The 22140-nt window shown below is 28.6% G+C and overlaps 1 protein-coding gene across 2 annotated transcripts in view; it reads right to left on the bottom strand.

The window, feature by feature from the left end:
* LOC107448365 (DNA mismatch repair protein Msh6) overlaps nt 1-22140 on the bottom strand; it is a gene marked incomplete at its 5' end in the record, with an annotated part of 128773 nt that overhangs the window by 32539 nt on the left and 74094 nt on the right. Inside the window, 6 exon segments of one of the 2 annotated variants that reach the window (XM_071187838.1) lie at nt 629-716; nt 2535-2651; nt 5330-5425; nt 6620-6752; nt 9157-9380; nt 11759-11880. In XM_071187838.1, coding sequence (XP_071043939.1) covers nt 629-716; nt 2535-2651; nt 5330-5425; nt 6620-6752; nt 9157-9380; nt 11759-11880 — 780 coding nt within the window. 2 annotated transcript variants of the gene reach the window in all.

The following is a 22140-nucleotide window of genomic DNA, read 5'->3' on the forward strand; positions in this document are numbered from 1 at the left end:
AAAGTCTAATGGGCTTGAACTGTTGAAACATCATTGATTTCCAGAAACTTTTTTGATGGATGATTTCTTGAAACTTCTGGATCTCAGATCTCTAGATCACAATTTTTTCTGACGCACAATCATCTCTGAATGAGGAATTCAGAGATTTCATTCTTTGTGTTTATTATGAATGCATGTTTTCATACTTATAAAAATGAATTAATAACCCCCTGTATTATGTCTTGTATATAAGTTTTGCACGCATAATATTTAAGTTTGTGAATCTTTGATTAAAAAAAATAATCAGATGTCACCATTGGCTTAACTTGATAGGGGCTAGAAATGTGGTTGATCATCCCAGAAATATATGATTTCATTGACTTAAATTTATATATGTAAATAAAATTGACTGTATAGTCATGAGCCAATTCAAGCTTGTGATCTAAATACAAAGAAATGCCATTATTCAAGTAGTTAAGGTATATTTGGTACAATTTTTTTTAAATCCTATGGCTAGATAATTAGTGGATAATTTTAAAGAAAATAAAAACATAGGATAAAAAAAGATAAACCAATAAAATTATTAGCCTAGTATATTGATGATATAAATAGGGGACACATTAGAAAAAAAAATGTGTGACAAACATACCTTTGAAAATTTTATCATTGGCTCCAACTCTAGTAAAAATTCTATCTACTGGAGTTAGTTCCATTGAATCAGCAGGGACATAACAGCCCTAAAATGAGAGTCAATGAAATAAAATGAATAGATACAGTAGAGAACCAATTATCCGGGATACTCGGGACCATCGCTATCCCGGTTTTCTGGATTGACCAAAAAGTGTCGTTAATCAATGTTTTAGCGAACCCAAATTACAAGCAAAAAGTGTACAACATTTTAAAGTAAGAGAAAAAAGAAAAGCACTCCNAAAAAAAAAAAAAAAAAAAAAAAAAAAAAAAAAAAAAAAAAAAAATGGTAGAAAAATAACATTTAAAAGAATAAAAAGAAATTTAAGTTTAGACAAGAAAAACAATTTTAAAAAATACAAAATTCTCATACTTATTTTTTACAAATAAGTACAATTCATAAATTAACTACAAAAATTTTCCCGGTTTTCTGGATACCAGATAAATGGTTCTCTACTGTATTATGCAATTTTCAGTAAAAACTGTATTTGAAATCTCTTTATAATGAGTTCACAGTTTAACTTACAGATTCATTAATAATATTTAAGGAAAACTTGCAGCTGGGACTACATGGTAGCAGAGAAAAATTTTAATGTAGTTAGTTCGGAATTCCAGACAAGGATTTTTTTCTTTTTAAGAGTATGATCGAAATATGAATAAACCATTCAGCCACATATCTATGTAAAACACAAATCTTCAAACAGCAAAAAAGAAAAAAAAAGTGATTTTTAGATATAGTTTTTCAAATTCCACTATGTTTAATTCAGTGTTATTATAACATACAAATTTCGAATACAAGTTACCTCCTTTTAAAACTAAATTAAAGACTGTTCCATTGCTTCTAATTTTAATCAGTCAGCTATTTTCGCAAAGTATTTTTTTTCTTCCCAAATTCTGATAATTTTAATTTGATACTAGTAACATACAAAAATTTGAAAAATCTCTTTTTGATGCACTTGTTTGTGATGATATATTCCATGGTACATTCCTGTGATTTTTAAATACTTTTTTAAGAAGCTTTTAAATATATTTTCAGTCATTTATACACACTTTCTCAAATTTTGATGACTTTTAAACAAGAAGAAAAAGATTCAGTATAAACAAAATACCCTGAATAACTTTTGATCTATTTCATCAGATTTTCATGCACTAAGACAATGGTTCAGGGAGGTGACCTTAGATATGCTAATTAATTAGGGTGATACTTTAAGTAACGAAATCAGACATAAAAACGTACTTTCTCAGAATAAACATACCTATTTTATTAAACCATAGGAGGTAACTGCAATCTGGGAAATACAATTACAATATTTGGTTTAGGAAAGAGGTCCAAAATTTCGACTGATCACCTGACCAAACTATTAGGATCTTAGTTTCCAGATTGCAGCTACCTCCTATATTTTGAGGGTTAAAAATCAAATTCATCAAAAAATGTATGTTTATTCAGAGAAAGTATGTTTTTATGCCTGATTTTTTGACTTAAAATATCATCTACACTAATTAATTAGCATATTTTAGGTCAAGTTTGTGAAAATTCAATCATTGGATCGAAAGTTACTCAGGGTGTTCTGTTTATTTTTTTTTTTTTGCACATTTTTTAAATTAGCAAGGTAGTAGAAACTAAGCAAAAATACATTAAAATAATGAAATACCTGTATGGAGATTTTATTATGAAAAAAGAATTAATGGAGCCATGAAAGTAAATTTTTTTTTTTGGATTCTAAAAGACTAATTGATCATTAATTAATTTTAAAAAAATAATCTATGGAAGTGCAGCAATTCCTAGAGACATTGAATAACAATAAAATATGAACTATTTGGACAGATTTTAAATAATTTCAAAATGAAAATAAATTAATAAAACATACCAAGTGAGCCATCACCAAAAGGGTTCCAGTTTGTCTCATTAATGTGGATTTTCCACCCATGTTAGGTCCAGTAACTAAAACAACTATTCCGCCTTCATTACCATCACGTGAATTGTCCTAAAAAAAGTAAAATTTCATAATACAGTACAGAACTATTAATCTGATATCCAGAAAACTGAGAATAATTTGATATTTTTTTCTTTTTGATTTAAGAGGGGATGAGAAGGAAAAGCATCGCACACACATATTAGTGAACAGGTGAAGAAGAAATAAATAATAAAAAAAAACATCCCTATACTTTAAGAAAAAGTTTAAAAAAAATAATAAAGTGAAATGGAAATACAAAATACTAATTGGAATAAGAAAATGATTAAATTACAGCTATTTTTTAATCAATAATAAAGTAGGAATATAATTAAATAATCAGAAGAATTTAGTAAATTATTACTCAAAACATAATTGGCTGAGCTAGTGGGGGAAAAAATACAAAAATGATCAAGCTTTGTCAGGACTATTATGCATAAAATTCATAATTTATCGAAATAAAATAAATGTTTATTATTGGTACAAATTAAATTATTCCCAAGAGATTTATAAAATATGTTTGAATCCAAATTGAATAGTTAATTGTTTTTTCTTAAACTCATTATTTAAAAAAGCGGACTAAATAAGAAAAAAAATTGGCAGCATTTAATTAAAAATGCGACTAAGATTTGCAACTCCTTAATAACATGTTTCAAAAAATAAAAGCGAAATAAAAATACTAAACAAGTATGAACCTTTTCTTCACTCGGATCCTGTAAAATTTTTAACCTAGATTGAAAATTAGGAAATTGAACAACCTTATCGTCTGAAAACAGATTCGTAAGCCCTGGGAATTGTCAGGGAAAACAAGATTCAGAAAAAAAAGTCAGTGAATTGCCGGGGGAAAACGTAATTTTAAATCAAGACAGGGAATTGTCATTGTCAGACAATTTGACACTCTATCAAATTGCGGGATTTCATACTTACCTTTGCCATATCATAATGCACGCTTGCGCAATAGGGGATTTAAGAAAAAATCAGATTTTTTTTGCCGAGCCAACTATAATCAGGAGTATCCTCAAGATTCTTTTATTATTAATCGTTCCTGGAGTACTGTCAATTGGGTGTCTGAGTAAAGGGTCTTGAAACTTCTGCCTCAAGAATATTGAAATGTTAGATCTTTTTTTTAATCTACTTTTTTTAGTTAGTCAATTTTAGTTACCTTTGATTTATTATGACAAATTATTTTTACAATTTTAGATAATACATTATTTTGATTAATTATTATGAACAAAACATTTATATATCTTTCTCTCTCTATATATATAAATAATGAGTGAATTCCTGAAAAGGTTGAAATAATATAGTAATACTATAAGCCCGAACCATATACAGTGTAACGTCCTATATCGACGTCCCTTTTCCTGAAGAGTCAATTACCCGGGATATTCATCCAATTTTAGATGGACCTGGATAATTTTTTTTAAAAATTTTTTCCGTGCATGCGCTGTATAAAGCAACTACTTCAATTACTCTTATCTGGATTTGTTTTCAAAAGAGCACAACTGAGTCCCTTCCCCCCTTTCCTATGCAGCTAGCTAGTAAAAGAGGCATTTCCTTGAACCTTTTCATTAGAGTGTTAGAGAAAGAAGAAATACTGTGAAAAAGGGTAAACGTAGCAAATGTTAATGTGGAGTCACTTTCAGTCACACAAGAAGAGAACCCAATCAGCATGCAGCACTTTTATGCTTGATTGATAGCCAATCATGGGAGAGAAAATAAGAATTCATCACATACCCGCCCTCAACTTGAATGACAAATAAGGAGGAAATTAATTTTTCTCCTCCACCTACCTACCTTAATGAATGACGGGAATTCCCCCTTTTCGCTTGAATTGTTCTAGTTAAAAATAGCAGAGAAAGCAATTAATATTTTCATAACTGTCAAATTTTTTTTCGTTTTCTATATTTTAAGAAAAAATAATTTTTTGCTAATATTTTGTTTTTGATTGATTAGGCATCATTCTAATACTAAAACATTATTGCCCGAAAAATAATGTTTATTTACCTTTTGCTTCTTAGATTCAGATCGTTTTATGCTTTATTTACCTTTGGGGTCTATTATATGGAAAAATCTAATATCCGTACTTCTAGAAGTCCCGCCGATTCTGGATATGTGACTTTCCACTGTATATTATTAGTTAACTGTTCCTAAATTGGAATGTTTGAATTTTGCAATCTTTCCAAACATTACTAATTAAAATAAAAAGATATTGGATCAAAAATCTTAATCCTTCTATTCTTCAAATCAATTCAAATTTTTTTTAAATCCATAAATGCACACACACATTTAAAAACACATGAAAATCAAGAATCTCAGCACAAAAAGCTAAAAATTAGGATAAAATATTTTGTATTAGGAAAATTAGGATGACTATGAAACTTGCATAACTTTAAAAAATTCTATTGAATGAAATAAAAATATAGTACTTGACATACTCTTAATTGATGGGTTATGAAGGAACTCTAGAACTACATGAAGGATAAGAGATGACCCTGTTTTAAGATCCATGACTAAGACCTTGAAAAAGTTTCGAAGAAAAGAAGCTTGATCAAAAGAAATTTTTTTTTTATTAGGCTGGAACGTAAAAATATGAGAGAAAATTTCTTCATCCTGTCATACCATCAACTGTTAGGATTTAAAATTAGTATGATTTGCAATTGAATCTGTTACAAAACAGGAAAATAAACACAAAACTTATTTTTACTCACTTTTTCCCCCATGTACACACTATTAGGAATATAATCTTTGCCAGTGTACAACTTTGAAAATGTAGGATGTCTTCCATCAATAATTTCAAGATAAGGCTAAGAAAAAAAAAATTATATTTTATTGAAATAATTACATTTTTTATGTATACTTTCACTTTCAGATAATATTTTGACACCATTCATTCAGGATATCTAAACAATAAAAAAGAAAAGAATATCATAAGTAGTAGCTTAAAAATAATAGTTTGTTTCTACCAGTTTAGAAGTGGTAAGGTGGTAAACTTTCATAATGATTTCACTCTTTTAAGAAAACAAAATTTATTACTGACATTAGTAACTATCACACAATAATTGTAATTTGCAAAATTGATTTAAAAAAAAGGATATCCCATATATTAAGAATTTTTCAACCACAAGTTATTTTTACAAATCCTAATACCAGAGGTAGACTGTTTACATTACATGGTTTCTGTGAAAAGTTATGTCACTGAGTTGATTAAAAAACATGCAGTAATAAAAAACAAATAAACACCAGTACAACATATTAAAAATCCTATATATGTTCCAGTAAGATTTCTAGGCATTGAAGGCGTCAAATTAATCCTCTATGGAACATTCTTAAAAGCCTTTGTGTAACTGTCTTTTGTCAATTTACCTTAATTGGAAATTTTTAATTGTCTAAATAAGAAAAAGTCTAAGGGTGATATGCAAGGAGTTCAATGCAGCTGAGGAACAGATGGCACCTTCACCTAGAAAGCAGGTCACAAATCAGGTGGTGGGGCAAGGCAAGTTGATATGTTCAAGTTTTCAATCATCAGCGATATCTGGTCATGACTTTTCAGAAGGTCTTTTTTTTATTAAACACTCAAATGACAATCTGAGTTCAAGAATTTAGTCAGGTTTTCATCAGTGTTGGTCATAGGTAGCCTACTAGTAGGAACAGAGTTCTTTACTGCTTTGTGCCACCAGTAGACTTAGCGTTTTTGATAAACAATAATCACTAAAAACCATTTTTATCATTGGGAATGCCTTCAATGGGAACTTGCTGGGTTTTATAGAAAACTTTATATTAATTCATCACATGTTGCATAGGATATAAAAAAGGGTTTCAAGAATACGCCAATCTTTATACTTAAGATGGTTGCAGATGACTGAACAGCCTTATTGACCATCCCTTTATGGATTATAATTAGCCTGAGCATGCTGAATCATGAAGCTACACAATAAAAACAGTGACATTACCTTTTGGATGCACCTTATGAAGATCCTATAAGAGAGTTTATTACATACCTTTTCATTGTTAACTCTGGAACGAAATTTGGGCCTACAAACACTTTCTTCATTTGTTTTACAGTAAATAGTCAGACTTAGTAAAACATCAAGAGTTGATAAGCATTGGACTGCTTTCTGCCACTTCTTATAGCTGTAACAAAAAAAAATCTGCAAATACTCTTCATTTTAAACTGTTTACTAACATTACAGCATTAAGAACAGTGAAATATGCTATAATTTAAAATATGATGCAACAATCTACTGTGAACACTAATTCTCCAACATACATCCAATTGATACAAGAGAATACTAAAATATATTCAAGAGGAATAATTTGCTTCACCTTTTTATAACCTTTATTACATTTTATAACAGCCTGAGAGGTCAATTTAATTTTTTGTCGGCTAGAACAAAATGAATTGGATGTCAGCAGTGTGTAGACCATTTCTCAGACAAACTGTTCTATTGTATTTCAAAATAGTAGAACTCAGTTTAAATTCTCATTATTTAAAATTCATACACAAGGGTGGGCTATGTGGATTGCTTGAGTAATTTTTCTACTTCTCAATCAAAAATTTCAGTAAATTTTGGGGATAGACAAAAATGAGTTACTCTCATATCCAGCCGCATGATAAGAGACTTGATTGCTAAGTAGAAAATTAAAAAGGTTTTAAGCTAGAAAAATAATCTCTTAATTAAATAATAGATTATTTTTAATGTTGATTTAGTAGGAGTGAATTTTTTAGAAATGATACTAATTATGCATTTTAATATTCAGTTGAGATTTGTACTTTTTTTAATTTACAGACAATGAGCTTAAAAAAATAAATGATTCCACAGGGCAGGTGCATTTAAAGTTGTGGACCTACAATAGAAATATTCATTATTAGACTTTTCGTGATGATAATGTGGGTTAACTATTAACATATCACTTGCCTGAATTCAAAATGGAAACTAACCCTCAATCACAGTTCAAAACAGCTTTTAAGATTAGGTTAGATTCCAAAGTTTCATTTCACCATGTACGTAATTGCGTGTTAGTTGGACCTAGAGTTAACTAACTTTAACCTGAAGATTTTCCCGGTTTGAGTACCTGTGGATGCGCAGTAGGCAAATTTTTTTTTATTTATTTATGTTTTCAAAAATAACACTTTTGATGTTTGGTTGCTTTTTTTTAATGTTCAGTGAGGTCAACTTATTACCAGATGTAACTATAATTAATTTATATCGAATAAATGCTTATTAATAAAATGAAAAGTAAACTTTTCTGAGTTAATACCTCCTATAGAAGATATTATATATATTTGTTTTTCAAATTATTATTAGCACTCGTTGCGGCACTTATAATATTTCACCTAGAAGAAATATTGTGGATAATACAGATTGTGGCCACAATAATATTGCAAATGAATAGTATAAGAAATAAGATTTTAAATAATTTAACTAGCTTTTACTTATTTTTCAAAGGGAAAAAAAATCAATACTTGAAAGAAATATAAAATTTAAAAAAGAATACAATTCATAAAATGATTATAGATCTTGATGATATCTATCGAGATGATAGATCTTGCCCAAAATTAAAAAGTAGTTTATATAGATGAACGAGCAAAATAATGTGCAATATTTAGATATGAATAGAATGAGTGGTTTGTAAATTTTCTTTTATCGATAAAATAAAACTATTAATAAAATTAAAAACATATACATTATATTAAAAATTATGCTGGAATAAATATTATTTAATCAATAAAAATTTTGATCTGAGGTAACATTTTATCTACACAATAATCTGCATCAAATAACTTTGCAAACCTAGAAATTTAGAATTTAATAACTGTAAAATAATCTGTTGAACATTTGGAAAAAATAAAATCATTTGGAAGAGATTAATTACTTAAAACTATATGAAGTTAAAATGCCCGTCTTTAGTTGACATCTTTTTAAATATATGGCCCAGCTACATTATGACATCTGGTCATAAAATAGCCAGGCAAAAAAAACTATTTTAGAATAAAACTAAGTATCTGAAACAAAGAAACTTCTCATCTTTTAAAGCAAGTATTTATGATATAAAATTAAATACAAGCTTAAACAGAAAAAAATTGTTTATTTAAAAATAGTTCTATTGTTCATATTCGGTAAATTTCTTTTTACACATAATTTTATCATTAGGGATCATTTTTATTGACACTAAATTTCATTCATCAATCCGGTTTTGCCGGAAATGCCACTAACATAAGTGGCATTTCCCCACCAAAAAAATGACACTAACTAAAATTAAAATCGTTTGTGAAAAATCATGTACCTTCAATAACATTTTGAAGTCAATGGAGGTAACCTTCAAAAATGACCAACCTCCATTAATGACCATTTTACTGTAGAACAGAGAATGGTCGCTCAAAAGAGGTTTCACTGTATTAAAAAAGCTACAAATTAAATCAATATCAACTAAGTTCTAACCTTTAAAGTTGTAAGTTACAACCATTGTAAAATCAGTTATGTCTTCAGTTACGCACCATTAAAAAATTTAAATTAATAAAAAGGTAAATTCTTACTGTTTATCAAATAGTTCAAAAATTTTTCTAGTGGTATCTCGTAAAGCAGTATCTCTAGTATTTTCAGCTGCAGACAAAACTGATAATAGGTCTTTAATATCCTTCGTATAAAATCTCTTGAAGCCCTTTTTTGCACCAATAAATTCATAATAGCTTGGAAATTTTTGATTTTCTGGTACCTCCAATAAGAAACGATTTTTTCCAACATTAACATACTTGATCATCTATAGTTGAAAAAAAATTTAACAAATGTAAAGAACAAAAATCATGAATAAACACTGAAATTAAGTTTTTGTCTTTTTTTTTTAGGAACGTTTCTAAAGTAAACATAATTATTTAGTTAAGTACTTTATGGATACTCTCTGAATTTATGTTATTGAAAAATTTTTTTAAAATAAAATAAAAAAAAAACATATCATAGAACAGAAAAGTAGTAACTTAGTTGAGCCAGTCAATTTAGTTAGATTTAGAATTTTTTTTTTCATTATTTAAAAATGCTGCTAAGATTTGCTTTCTAAGATGTGCATATTAAAATACACAATATATTTACAGTTTTATAGGATTAAATAAATACAGAACCAAAAATCTACAAAAAGCTTAAAAGAAATATGAAAACATTTAAAAATTGTTTATAAGGAACACCTTGCAAAATGCCTTAACAAAATCCATTATTAATTTAGGAATTTTAAAAACTAAAAATATAATAACTTCAACTTGACTATTTCAGATTTTTCTGAAATATTTCATCAGAATTTTCTCTGTTTTTCCACAACAGAAACATGTGATATCCAGATGTGAAATACACTATGCCACGGACTATGCTGGCCTTTAAAAAAAACTGGAATCAAAAAATTTTATAAGTTAATAAATAAGAATACAACTGATTCCTAAGATGAAAAACTAATTTAATTCATATTTAAATAATCTGTTTCATTTTTTGATATTACCAATTTTTTAATAATGAAATGTACCATCTCATGAAAATCGTTATTCAGATTTTAGTTTGAAATGTTATTAATTAGAAACTATACAATGTATTTTAACCAAAAACTTTTTTTTCTAAGAGTTTTTATTTTTAATGAATATATTTTAAAAATTGAAATGCAAAGTGTTGCTAATAATAATAATTATATCTATAATGTTTTAAAATAATTGTCACTTTTTAAACTACTTTGTAATAATATAGGGCATAGTTGAAGAGCTAAATACATAAAGGGTCAAAATAACATTTTTGAAAAAATTAAGATTTCTCAGGCAGTTTTTACTTTAATCTTACATAACACTAAACATATCTTGCATTCAAAGTTATTCTGATTGAAATAACTATGCAACAGTCTTTGCAGAAATGTGCAACTGATCGAATGCAATATGTTGAACACGCATTACATCGCAATTTCTGATCCAATAACCTTTTGAAGCAATAAATTGCTCAATGACCGGTTGTGATAGAAAGGTATACAACAAGTATTATTTGAAACAAACAAAATACAAAAAATAATAATAATAGAATATTAACTGAATATAATTGTTAAAAAAAGTCATGAAGTCAAATGTGCAAAAAAGATAAGCTCATTTTCGATGCAAACGTTCTTAAACGGTCATTTGACCGGTTATGGTATGTTTAGTGTGAACTACACAACATATAGTGACTCTTTTTTTAATATTTTCTCTCTTCTTCAAGGGCGGTAAATCATTCCTAATCCTGAATCAGCCTGTAATAGCTATTTTTGTGGAAAGTAAAATATCCAATATTGCAAACTTCTTTTTCAAAATGGCAGGATATTGTGGTATTTTAATATGAGATTTTCATAAATAAATTACTATAGGTCTTAATTGTTATTTTAAATGTTTAACTCAAACCGTAAATCAATATATCCCAAATGTTGTACAGTGTAAAAGCAAAGTACATATACCCCAAAAATGTCATGTGTTTAACCTTCAAAAATATTCTAAAAACATTAGATTGATTAAAGTATTAGAAACAAGTAATATATAAATTTTAAAGTTAATTCACTAAAATGTCAATTAGACATTTCATCTATGTAATTATTAAATTATATTTACAATAGGTTATTCAAAAATCATCGATAAAAATAATGTTTCTCTTTTTAGTTTTTTAAATTAAAAAGTAGTGCTATTGCCTCTCAATTTATTTATAGACATTACAGTTAAAATATTTCACTGATTTCAGGATACGACCCATTCTTTTAGAACTATGATGAATAGAAAATTAAAACCCTTATTGAAAAAAACAATTATTTTTCTACTTTTAAAAAAATGAAATAAAAAACATTTTTCACATCAAATTTTAGTAATAAGAATAACTATTTTTTCCCCCCATAATTTTTAAAATCAAAAGCATTTTGTACTAAAACTTATAGGAAGAAAAAAATAGTTATTCTTATTACTAAAATTTGATGTAAAAAATGCTTTTTTCTCTTAAACTTAGATTTATATATTCTTTCTTATTATTTTTTTAAAAAGTTCAGAGGGAAATAGAATTTTGCAGAAAACACACAACTAGTAAGGAAACTATCCACTGAACCTACATCATGTATTTAAAATTAATAAGAAAAAAAAAAGAAAATAGAAATAAGCTTACAGAACAGTTAAGGTTTTTGCATTGCTGTTTTCGATAAGATTCCAATTCTTCATTGGTATCATTTATCTCTTTACATGCAGAATCATAGTTACTATCCACACCAGGATGAGGTATTATGCTACCTATTAATTAAAAAAGATTCATTTACTGCATTTGAAAGTCTGCTTTTAACAATTTTTTAGTACTTAGGACAGATATTTCATAAGAAAAGTGAGACATAAAGCCAGACTCACAGCCCAAGGATTTAGGCAACAACATGGTAATTGACATTATGAAGCATACAATCCTGGGGTAAATTTTTCTATCAAAGACTATTTTTGTAGGCTTAATGAGCTGGGTTCACTGTCAAGTTGCATCAAAACTATATATTTATATGCAGACTTGACAGAAGAAATTTATACAGCACAACCTTAAGCTAGGATGGCGCAAAACTTTGCCCGACAAGGGGTCTAGTCTCGCCAGGGGCTCAAACAAATGAATTCAAAATATTTTAAATTAAAACGAATTTCACGTACTTTACATTTTTTACTCACATAATTTTTTTTCAAGAGTGTTTCTAAGAATCTAAAATCACTAATATTGATACTATAATGTACAGATTTATTTTAATGTAAATTTATATTGCATTTTTCTGTTGTTGATGTATTTTGTACTGCATGGTGCAATTTACCACACATTGTAAGCTTAAAAATTACTTCTGCAATAAAGAAAAATAGTTGTAGCAGTCACCGCTATTTCAAACAATTTCTATGCTTCTTACTATCATAACGCAAAAATTATTCGACAGTAAAAATTTAAAATTTCATGCACATTTAACAAAACATTTAAAAAACAATCTGATATGAAAATATTATTTTTATATGCATCAATTAGCTTTTAAATCATTTAAATGTTTGCAAATAAAGTTATACGTACATTTTACCTGCAGAAGTTTTTTACATATTGGCATACGCCTGTAACGAATAACCTTTCACACAGTTAATTAATTATTGTTTACCACATATCAATGTGAAACATTCCTTCCTCTACGATTTAAATTTGCTTTTATAGTTAAAAATTATAAGTTACAAAAAACAGACAACAAAAATTAAGGAGTTAGCTGACTAAATTTCAAAAAAATACGAGTTTTTTTAATTTATTTCCCAGGATTTATTTGACTGACTTTGCTTGAATTTTGTATTTTGACATTTAAAATTGCATTCTTTCAAATGATGAAAAAATTTTATACCTTACATTTCTAAAGTTTTTCGACTTTCATTAAATAAAGTAATAATAAATGTTTACCAAAAGTTATATTTTATATTTTGTGTGAAATTATCTTTAGAAAAACGAATTGGAATTGATTGATATGTATGAATTTGTATGCAAAACGTTTTCAATTCGCTTAAAAAATTTTTTGGAATGTAGTGAAAGACACAAAAACCAAAGTTGACATTAAAGGGTTCAAACTTTTGAACGCGCTCCTGAAAAAACTATTAAAACAATATTTTCAGATTGAAGCTACTATATTTTGGGGGTCAGAAATCTAAATCTGTCGAAAAAAGGTATGTTTAATCAGAGAAAGTACGTTTTTATGTCTAATTTCTTAACTCAAAATATCGTTCGCACTAATTAATTAGTATATTTGACTTCACCCTCTCGAACCATTAAGAATGAGTCCTAGAACATGAAGTAGATCAAAAGTTATTCCGGTGGATCCATTCATTTTTTTTAGCACTGTATATCCATTTGTTTTTTATGCGCAAATGTCAATACTGCTGATAATAGCAAAATATTTTTCCATTTTTATATAGAAACGTAATTTAGCTGGTGGTTATCCACATATGTATGCTTTGATAACTTTAAGGATTATGATTGGAGGAGGAAAATTAGGTGAAATGATGCTCATTTTCAATATCAGATATAAATAAATAAAAAAGTCTTCCATTTTACCTCTTTTATTAATTTAATAATAGAAAAATACATTTTCCTCGAATGAAATTTTGCCGCTATTGTGGAAAGCTAATATTTTTTTTAAACTCATTATAAGCAAAGAATTTTTGTATCTTAAATATTAATATTTTGAAGGTATCGTAATATCGGACATCTAGAAATATGAATCTTGATATATCAAGCTTTCACAGTACTTTAATTTGCAAAAATACGAAAGGAAATTTTGGTTTAAAGAATAAATATTTGAACCTATGGAAAGTGTATTAAAATTGTACTAAACTAGTTTTGATATATGTTGCAAAAAAATTTCCAAGAAAAAAAATTACTGCAATTTTGCCAAGACACGCCGCGGCGTTATTGATTTAAAACTTGAAAATTTAGTAGGAAAGCGTATCTAATGGGATGGCCTATATAGCATTATTATTATTTTTTTTTTTTTTAATATAGCAATGCCTTAGAAAATTTTGCCTTTTAGTAGCCCCACTGGAAATTTCATCTTCATTTTTTCCACCTGTTACTAGTGCTTTTTATTTTTTCATCCTTAATGTTACTCCAAAGAATGGTTAACACACCTGGAATTTCCCCTTCCCCCATGTTTCTTAGAATCACTTTCTGAAAACCCCTATCTGCAAGAGAACAAAAGTTTCTCTTTCCCTTCTGCTATAGGAACAGCTGTTGAATGTAGGGGACAGGCATGGAGTGGAGAAGCATAAATCAGCAAAGGAATGAATAAAGAAAATCAGGGTAGTGCCAGTGATGACATTCACTGTGAAACAAGCACTCCTCCCCTGTTTTTTCCAGGAAATATGTCTCTTCCAATTGTCATGGCTTTTATCAGTAAGCATCCACTCCCTTTTTTTCCAGCTGCTTGTTAAAAACATGTGAATGTTTGATGAATGAATGGTGCCAATGAGCTTGTGATGACCTTGAATAATCGTACAACTAAATTGTTCAAGAAGAATTTCTAACTTTCAACTGAAGGTCAGTGAAGAGGGGGAGAATTTTACATACTCCTAGGCTGTCAGTAAATAAAAAAGAGCTGTTTTCTGAAGTCTGATTTGAGAAGAGAAAGTAGGGGAAGGAAAAGGGGAATATAGAAACGTGTTTTAAATGTTTGAGAGAGGAGCGCTTTTTCTTGGATTTTTTTTCATTGCTCCTGTTTCTGCTTTAAGAGTTTGATCTTCTTCTTCCTTAGCTTATTTTTTTATCGTTCTGTTGCGTTTTTGTGTTGTTAATATTTTTCCTTCGCTAATAGTTTTGTTCCATTAATATTTTTGTCTCATTAATTTTGTTGCTGTTGTTTTGTTTTATTTAAATTTCAATATCACTTGTTTTTAAGTTATATTTCAAATGCCTCCCATTAAGAGGAATATTTATAAGGCTCCGTTTAAGCTCACTGCAATTGAAAGAACTGAAGAAATTGGAAATCGGGGTGCTGTTCGAGAATCCAAAGTTGATGAACGGTGCATCCAGAGGTGGAAGAGATATATTGTCTACACTACCCAAGACTAAGCGTGCTCGGCGCAATGGCACTGTTGGGTGGCCACTGCTGGAGCTAACACTAAAACCCGTAGTTTTGCTATTTTGAACCGAACTTAGAGTACAAGAAACTTCCAGGTAAAGTTTTACGACAAATTCACTTTCATGGAGGACATCAGAATTGAAACAAGCTCACGTTTGCTTTACATTTGTAAAAAAAAAAAAACTAAAAAATAAATAAATACTCCAGGGTTAGCTCGAGGGCAAGATTATTTTTACACATGATCCCCCTACCAATGGAGGTATTGTATGTCGGAACTGTTGTCAGTGCAAACTATGAGCAGTATATGAATTAACGTGGTAATTCTAACCCAAATCACATCAATAGGAAGTGAAATCACTTATCACATAAGCCATATCGGCTCTAGAATATTTATTAAAGTTGTAAAAAACATTGGAAAATTTAATTTGCAGTATTAATTTTGTTATAATGTAAATGAGGTATATGTCGATTAAGGGGGTAGCTGTGCAGTTTTTCCATTCCCGTGTCTCACAATTTTGGAGAAAGCGGTGTCTTTAATAATGTAAAAAACAAATAAAATTCGGCGTAATAGAATAAATTCTTATTTTTATCGGTTTTTCTTAAAATTTTTTTTTCTCAACAAGAAGATGAACTTTTCCGACAAGAGCAGAGATCAATCAAGATTTGTATGTCCATTTTGTTAATACTTATTTTCTTATTATATTAAAAAAAAATATTTTCTCATTATATTAAAAAAAATTATGTCTTTTCATGATAAGAAAAACTATTTCTTATGGAATAACATGTGCATTTTAAATTCAGAATGATTGAGGTCCTCTTTATTGTAGTTCATAAGACAACTTGGTAGTTATTACAAGTCTATTTTAATATTTCAACTTGCATATGAGCAATTATAATTGAATTTATTAGCATATATACTATTTAAGAGCAAATTAAATATATAATATAATTATAGCAAATATAATTTGCAGTATTATAAATTTTGTTATAATGTAAATGAGCTATATGTCGATTAAGGGGGTAGCTGTGCAGTTTTTCCATTCCTGTGTCTTTAATAATGTAAAAAACAAATAAAATTCGGCGTAATAGAATGAATTCTTATTTTTATCGGTTTTTCTTAAAAAAAAATTTTCTCAACAAGAAGATGAACTTTTCCGACAAGAGCAGAGATCAATCATGATTTGTATGTCCATTTCGTTAATCCTTATTTTCTTATTATATTAAAAAAAAAATATTTTTTTATTATATTAAAAAAAAGTATGTCTTTTCATGATAAGAAAAACTATTTCTTATGGAATAACATGTGCATTTTACATTCCGAATGATTGAGGTCCTCTTTATTGTAGTTCATAAGACAACTTGGTAGTTATTACAAGTCTATTTTATTATTTCAACTTGCATATGAGCAATTATAATTGAATTTATTAGCATACATACTATTTAAGAGCAAATTAAATAAAAAAAAGATTGACAGAACAAACTTAGTTCTTCATTATGTAAAAATAATTTAAAAATCAAATTCCTTACATTAAACGGTGTGACGTCAAAATTCGTTTCTTTATTGAATGCGGAGAAACGCATGCATTTAAGTTGGTCTCAAAAAGTGTGGTAACTTGAGTATGATGGGGTAGGAGCTAGGACAGGGGTGTTCAATAAATTTCCATTTGGACACAAACAAAAGACTTGTCCCTCAGAATTTTCTGAGGAAAATCAACACATTTTCTTCTTAAATTTATTCTTATTCACAAAAAATAAATAAATAAATAAATAAAAATAAATAAATTAAATAAAAAAAAGCTAGAATTTTTTAAGAATGTAATTAGATTTCTTTTCAAGACAATAGCGCTTTCCTGACGACATTTAAGTTCGTCTCGATAGGGGGGCAATTGCCCCCTCTTATCCCCTACTGATGCCACCCTTAATATGAAGGTTTTGTAGAAAATCCATCAAAAGTGTGTAAATTGAAAAAGGCAATATACGGATTATATCAACCAGGACGCCTGTGGTTCACTGAGGTAATTAGTAAATGGCACAAATTAAAATTTGAAAAATTAGATTGGTGTAATGTAGTATTCACAGGAGATGTCTTACTATTGTAATACATAGATGTTATCGTGATATTTTGAAAAAGTTAAGAAAACATAAGCCACTCAAATCAAGTTTCAGATTTCCCTGATTTTTCCAGGTAAAAATCTTAAAATTTCCAGGTTAACATGTTTTTTTTCTCATAAAGTATAGGATAGGATACAACAAAAGTACTAATATTGTAAAGTATTTTATTTAAAATATTTTTTAAATAAATCATATTGAAAAAATAATTAAAATACATTTATTTTAAAAACTTAGCAAGACTTTTTTTGAAATTTTTAACGTTTTGGTACAACATTAATTAAAAAAGAAAAAAAAATTAAGATGGATGTGTAGAAAATAATATGTTCAGCGTGTAGAATATATTGTTTTTATTTAATAAAAGTTTAATGAGTTACTTTCAGTAGTTTTTGCACTAAGTGCACCAAATGGCATATACAGAGGGACTAAAAAAAAAAAAGGGATGTAATGAATAGTGATTTGGCAGAACTGTCGAATACCGAATAGTCGGCCAAACAAATCGTCTGAATACCAAATATTTGGTGGCAAAAAAGTAGCATTTTCCTTTAAAAAAAACCATTAATATACATTCCTTTTTTTATATATAAATAAGTTTAGTCATTTTTAAAAATTAATCAAAACTTAGCTATATTATTGGTGTATAAATAAAGAAAAACTAACTAATAGCTAGGAAAAAAAAACTAAATAAACTTGGTCAAAAAATACTTGGCTGAATATTCGGCAAGCAAGCCGAATAGTAATCGAATATTTGTTGCATGCCTAATCTTCATTTAGCAAAAAAATATTAATAAAAAAACAATAATTTCAGGCAATAATGCATCAATAATTTTTTATATTTATTTACATTTTATATAGAGCACATTTCATAATGTATTTTATCCAAACAGTGCTTCTTGTAAAATTCATTGATCATATTTTCTATAAACCAATATCTAAAATCAAATGTTTAAATAATGTTGTTTTCACGCAGCATTATGATTTTAAGTGATACGCAGTATTAAAAAATTAATGTCACAAATGTAAAATTGTCAAACTTCTTATTACATATCCTACAGAAAAAAAACTAGATAAATTCTTTATATTTCATTCTTTTTCCCCTTCTAATTTGAAATTAAAATATTTAAACAATTACTATCTAACTAAATGATTTCTTTAGTTTAGATTAGTTAATTGCTTTTACGACTAGAAACCTGCACAGTGCAGAACAAAAAGAAACAAAGCTTCATTCTCCTTTTTCCTAAGAAACACAGATGAATAAAAAATTTGGTATATTATGTTTACACAACATTTAACATGTTTCCCATAGATTCCCTAATTTTTACCAGCTTCTTACGGCTAAAGGAGAAACAGTTTTGGAAATATCATCTCTGGAAAAAGAGTAACATTAATGAACTTTCCACATTGTTATTACTACACAATGTGAAATTTTGAATTCAACACATTGTGAATCAAATTTTAAATATAAAATTGAATTTTGAATCAAAAATTAAATATTTACCAACAAAATGTTAACATATAGTTGGTCTTTAAAAGAACCTTTTTTAATTAAAATATGTTATAAAAGGCTAAAATGAAATTGAGGAAATTAGCATCAATGAAGAAATTGTAACGATTTGTTGACAAACATTGCTGTTAGCGATTGTAAGAAAATATGTGATTGATTGGCTTTGCTGAGAAAAATAATTCACCGATTTAATTGGATGGGAGTACAAAAGCTTTTCGAAAAAGAGTGCAACATATAATCCATTAAATTATGACTAACTAATCTGCGGAGAATTTTATGAAATTAAAAATTGAAACATTTTTAATCATTTAGTCAAAAGAAAGCAAAAAACTTAAAGCATCGGAACAAACTTGAACAATAGATGGATTCAACCAACGGATTCGAAGTGAAACAGATGCTACTTTTATAAACAGAAGCAAATATCTTAACTCCTTCTTCACCACAATCTTTGCCTTTCCTAAACTGCATAGTCTCATCTCATTTAAAATGCATAGTTAAACTGCATAGTCTCCAATAAGGTTTCTCCATTCATTTAGCAATCATGGGTTTTATGTGGCATTCTAGTTTACAGGGATGTAATTGACAAAAAAGAGGAAGTTTATAACTGTAGCATTAAACGTGCAAAAGATAAAATGATATGAATTCAATAGCCAATCTGATAATGATTACATTATTATCTATTCAAATAAATATAGATAAATGATAATTATGTTCTTAAATAAAATCTTGATTAAAATAATTTTTTTTTAATAATTTAGATAACTTTGAGTAATTATGCACAAGCAGGATTTTATGTATCACATCATTTTAAAAAACATTTCTTTATTGGTTAAAGGACCTTTATGGACTTTCTCATCAGTTCTTTGTTTTTTCGATGGTCTTTTATTAACATGACTGATCTGTAGACTGCGTTTTGCAGACTTTTGATCATCAGTGTTGATAGGACAAGAAAGTTCATTTCTCACACAATTTTTAGAGGCCTTAGATTAAGAATCGCGATGTTGGATTTCAAAATCGCGTGAATAAGAATCGCGATGCTTGATTTTAAAATCGCGTGAAAAAGAATCGCGATGCCGGATTTTAAAATCGCGTGAATAAGGCGATATCGGATTTTAAAATCGCGATGTTGGATTTTAAGATTGCGTGAATAAGAATCGCGATGTTCGATTTTAAAATAGGGTGAATAAGAATCGCGATGTTGGATTTTAAGAGTGCGTGAATAAGAATCGCGATGTTCGATTTTAAAATAGGGTGAATAAGAATCGCGATGTTGGATTTTAAGAGTGCGTGAATAAGAATCGCGATGTTCGATTTTAAAATAGGGTGAATAAGAATCGCGATGTTGGATTTTAAGAGTGCGTGAATAAGAATCGCGATGTTCGATTTTAAAATAGGGTGAATAAGAATCGCGATGTTGGATTTTAAAATCGCTTGAATAAGAATCGCGATGTTGGATTTTAAAATCGCGTGAATAAGAACCACAATGTTTGATTTTAAAATCGCGTGAATAAGAATCGCGATGTTCAATTTTAAAATAGCGTGAATAAGAATCACGATATTGAATTTTAAAATCACGTGAATAAGAATCACGATATTGGATTTTAAAAGCACGAAAATACAAATCGCGGTATTGAATTTTTAAATCGCGTAAATAAGAATCACGATGCATAATTTTTAGAGTCCGTGAATACTTATCGCAACGAGTAATGTTTAAACCGCGTATAAATACGAAAATCGATGTTTGATATTACAACCGCGTGATAACGAATCGCAATATTGAAATTTAAAAATATATATGAATACGAATCGCGACATTGGATTTTAAACTAGCGGGAATATGAATCGCGATATTGGGTTTTAAAAACGCTTAAATACAAATCGCGATATTGAATTTTTAAATTGCGTGAATGGGAATTGCGAGTAATGATTTTTAAATCGTGTAAAAACGAATCTCAACAAGTAACTTTTAAATCAGTTAAATACGAAAATCGATGATTTACATAAAAATCATCTAAATAAGAATCGCAATTTTGGCAGATTCTGGCCCAGTTCCTAATATTTAAAATTCGAGCCAATCAAAAGAAATCAAATATCAGCGGCCGAAACGAAACTGCTTAGGACTTTTTTTCTTTTTTCCAATCTACAGCGGAAATCGCGGCTGTCAAGGCAACGGCGTACATGCCGAAATTCTAACCATTTTCTTCTGAAGATCATTTTCTCAGGAGGCTACTGCAGGAAGGGGGGAGTTCGTCGCAAATCCGACTATATCGTTCGTTCGACTCCTCAAAAGTTTTTGGAACATGGTCGGAAATTTTAAAAAGTCCTTCATCCCTGAAAAGATAAGAGAGTAGTGGAGTAGGAGACTGCATTGTTTTACCAAGGTCAACCACTTTTACCCCAGCCAGCTTCAATACTTTCGCTCCGCGGAAGAAGAAAAAAATTTCCAACAAAATATCATTTACTGCATAAAAAATTTTTCCACGCGGAAATTTATGAAAAAAGAGCGGAAGATATGGAAAAATATGAAAAAAGCGGAAATCAGCGGATCCGCGGAAGAATCACATCCCTGAGTTTAACAGGGTTATAATGGAGTAAATTTTGACGAATGCAAAATATTGCTAAGCTGATAATTCAACTGTTTTGCAATAAATGTCCGTCTAAAAATAGTTGGCATAACAGATTATAAAATAATTTAAATTAAGAAAATCTATAAAAAAAAGTTCCAGCTTTTCTTTAAAATTCCCTGATTTTTCCAGGTTTTTATCTAAATTTCCGTGACTTTTCCAGTATAAAAAAATTCCCTGATAAATCCAGGTTTTCCGGGTGGGTGGCCACCCTGACATAGATGTGATGTTAAAAGACTGTAATAAAACTTCTGAATTAAAGATTTCGGGAAAATCACGGAAACTTTTAGATATAGAATTTGAAAAGATTAACAGTCCTTTAATAATCCCCCATAAAGAATATATCTAGAATACAGTGAAGCATTTTAGGAAGTAGCACAAAATATCAGTAGTATTATTGCCAATATCAAAAGTTAAGTTTGCCCACAAACAGAAATAGAGAAAGCTGAAATGGAAAACATTCCATACCATAATGTTCTTGGATATGTGTCCTTTATAGCAAGTAGAAAACAAGGTCCAAAACATTTTATGCAGTCAATATTTTATAACAGTATAAGAAAACCCTGGTATCAAGCATTAGCAAGCTCTACTGATTCTATTAGGGTAACTGCAAAATGCAAAGGAAAATAAGCTAGACTTGTCAAAAACCTACACTGGTGTGCAAAACTTAAGCAACAAGTGGTTTTTCGGC

The sequence above is a fragment of the Parasteatoda tepidariorum genome, chromosome X1 (assembly GCF_043381705.1).
Source record: "Parasteatoda tepidariorum isolate YZ-2023 chromosome X1, CAS_Ptep_4.0, whole genome shotgun sequence".
Classification (NCBI taxonomy): domain Eukaryota; kingdom Metazoa; phylum Arthropoda; class Arachnida; order Araneae; family Theridiidae; genus Parasteatoda; species Parasteatoda tepidariorum.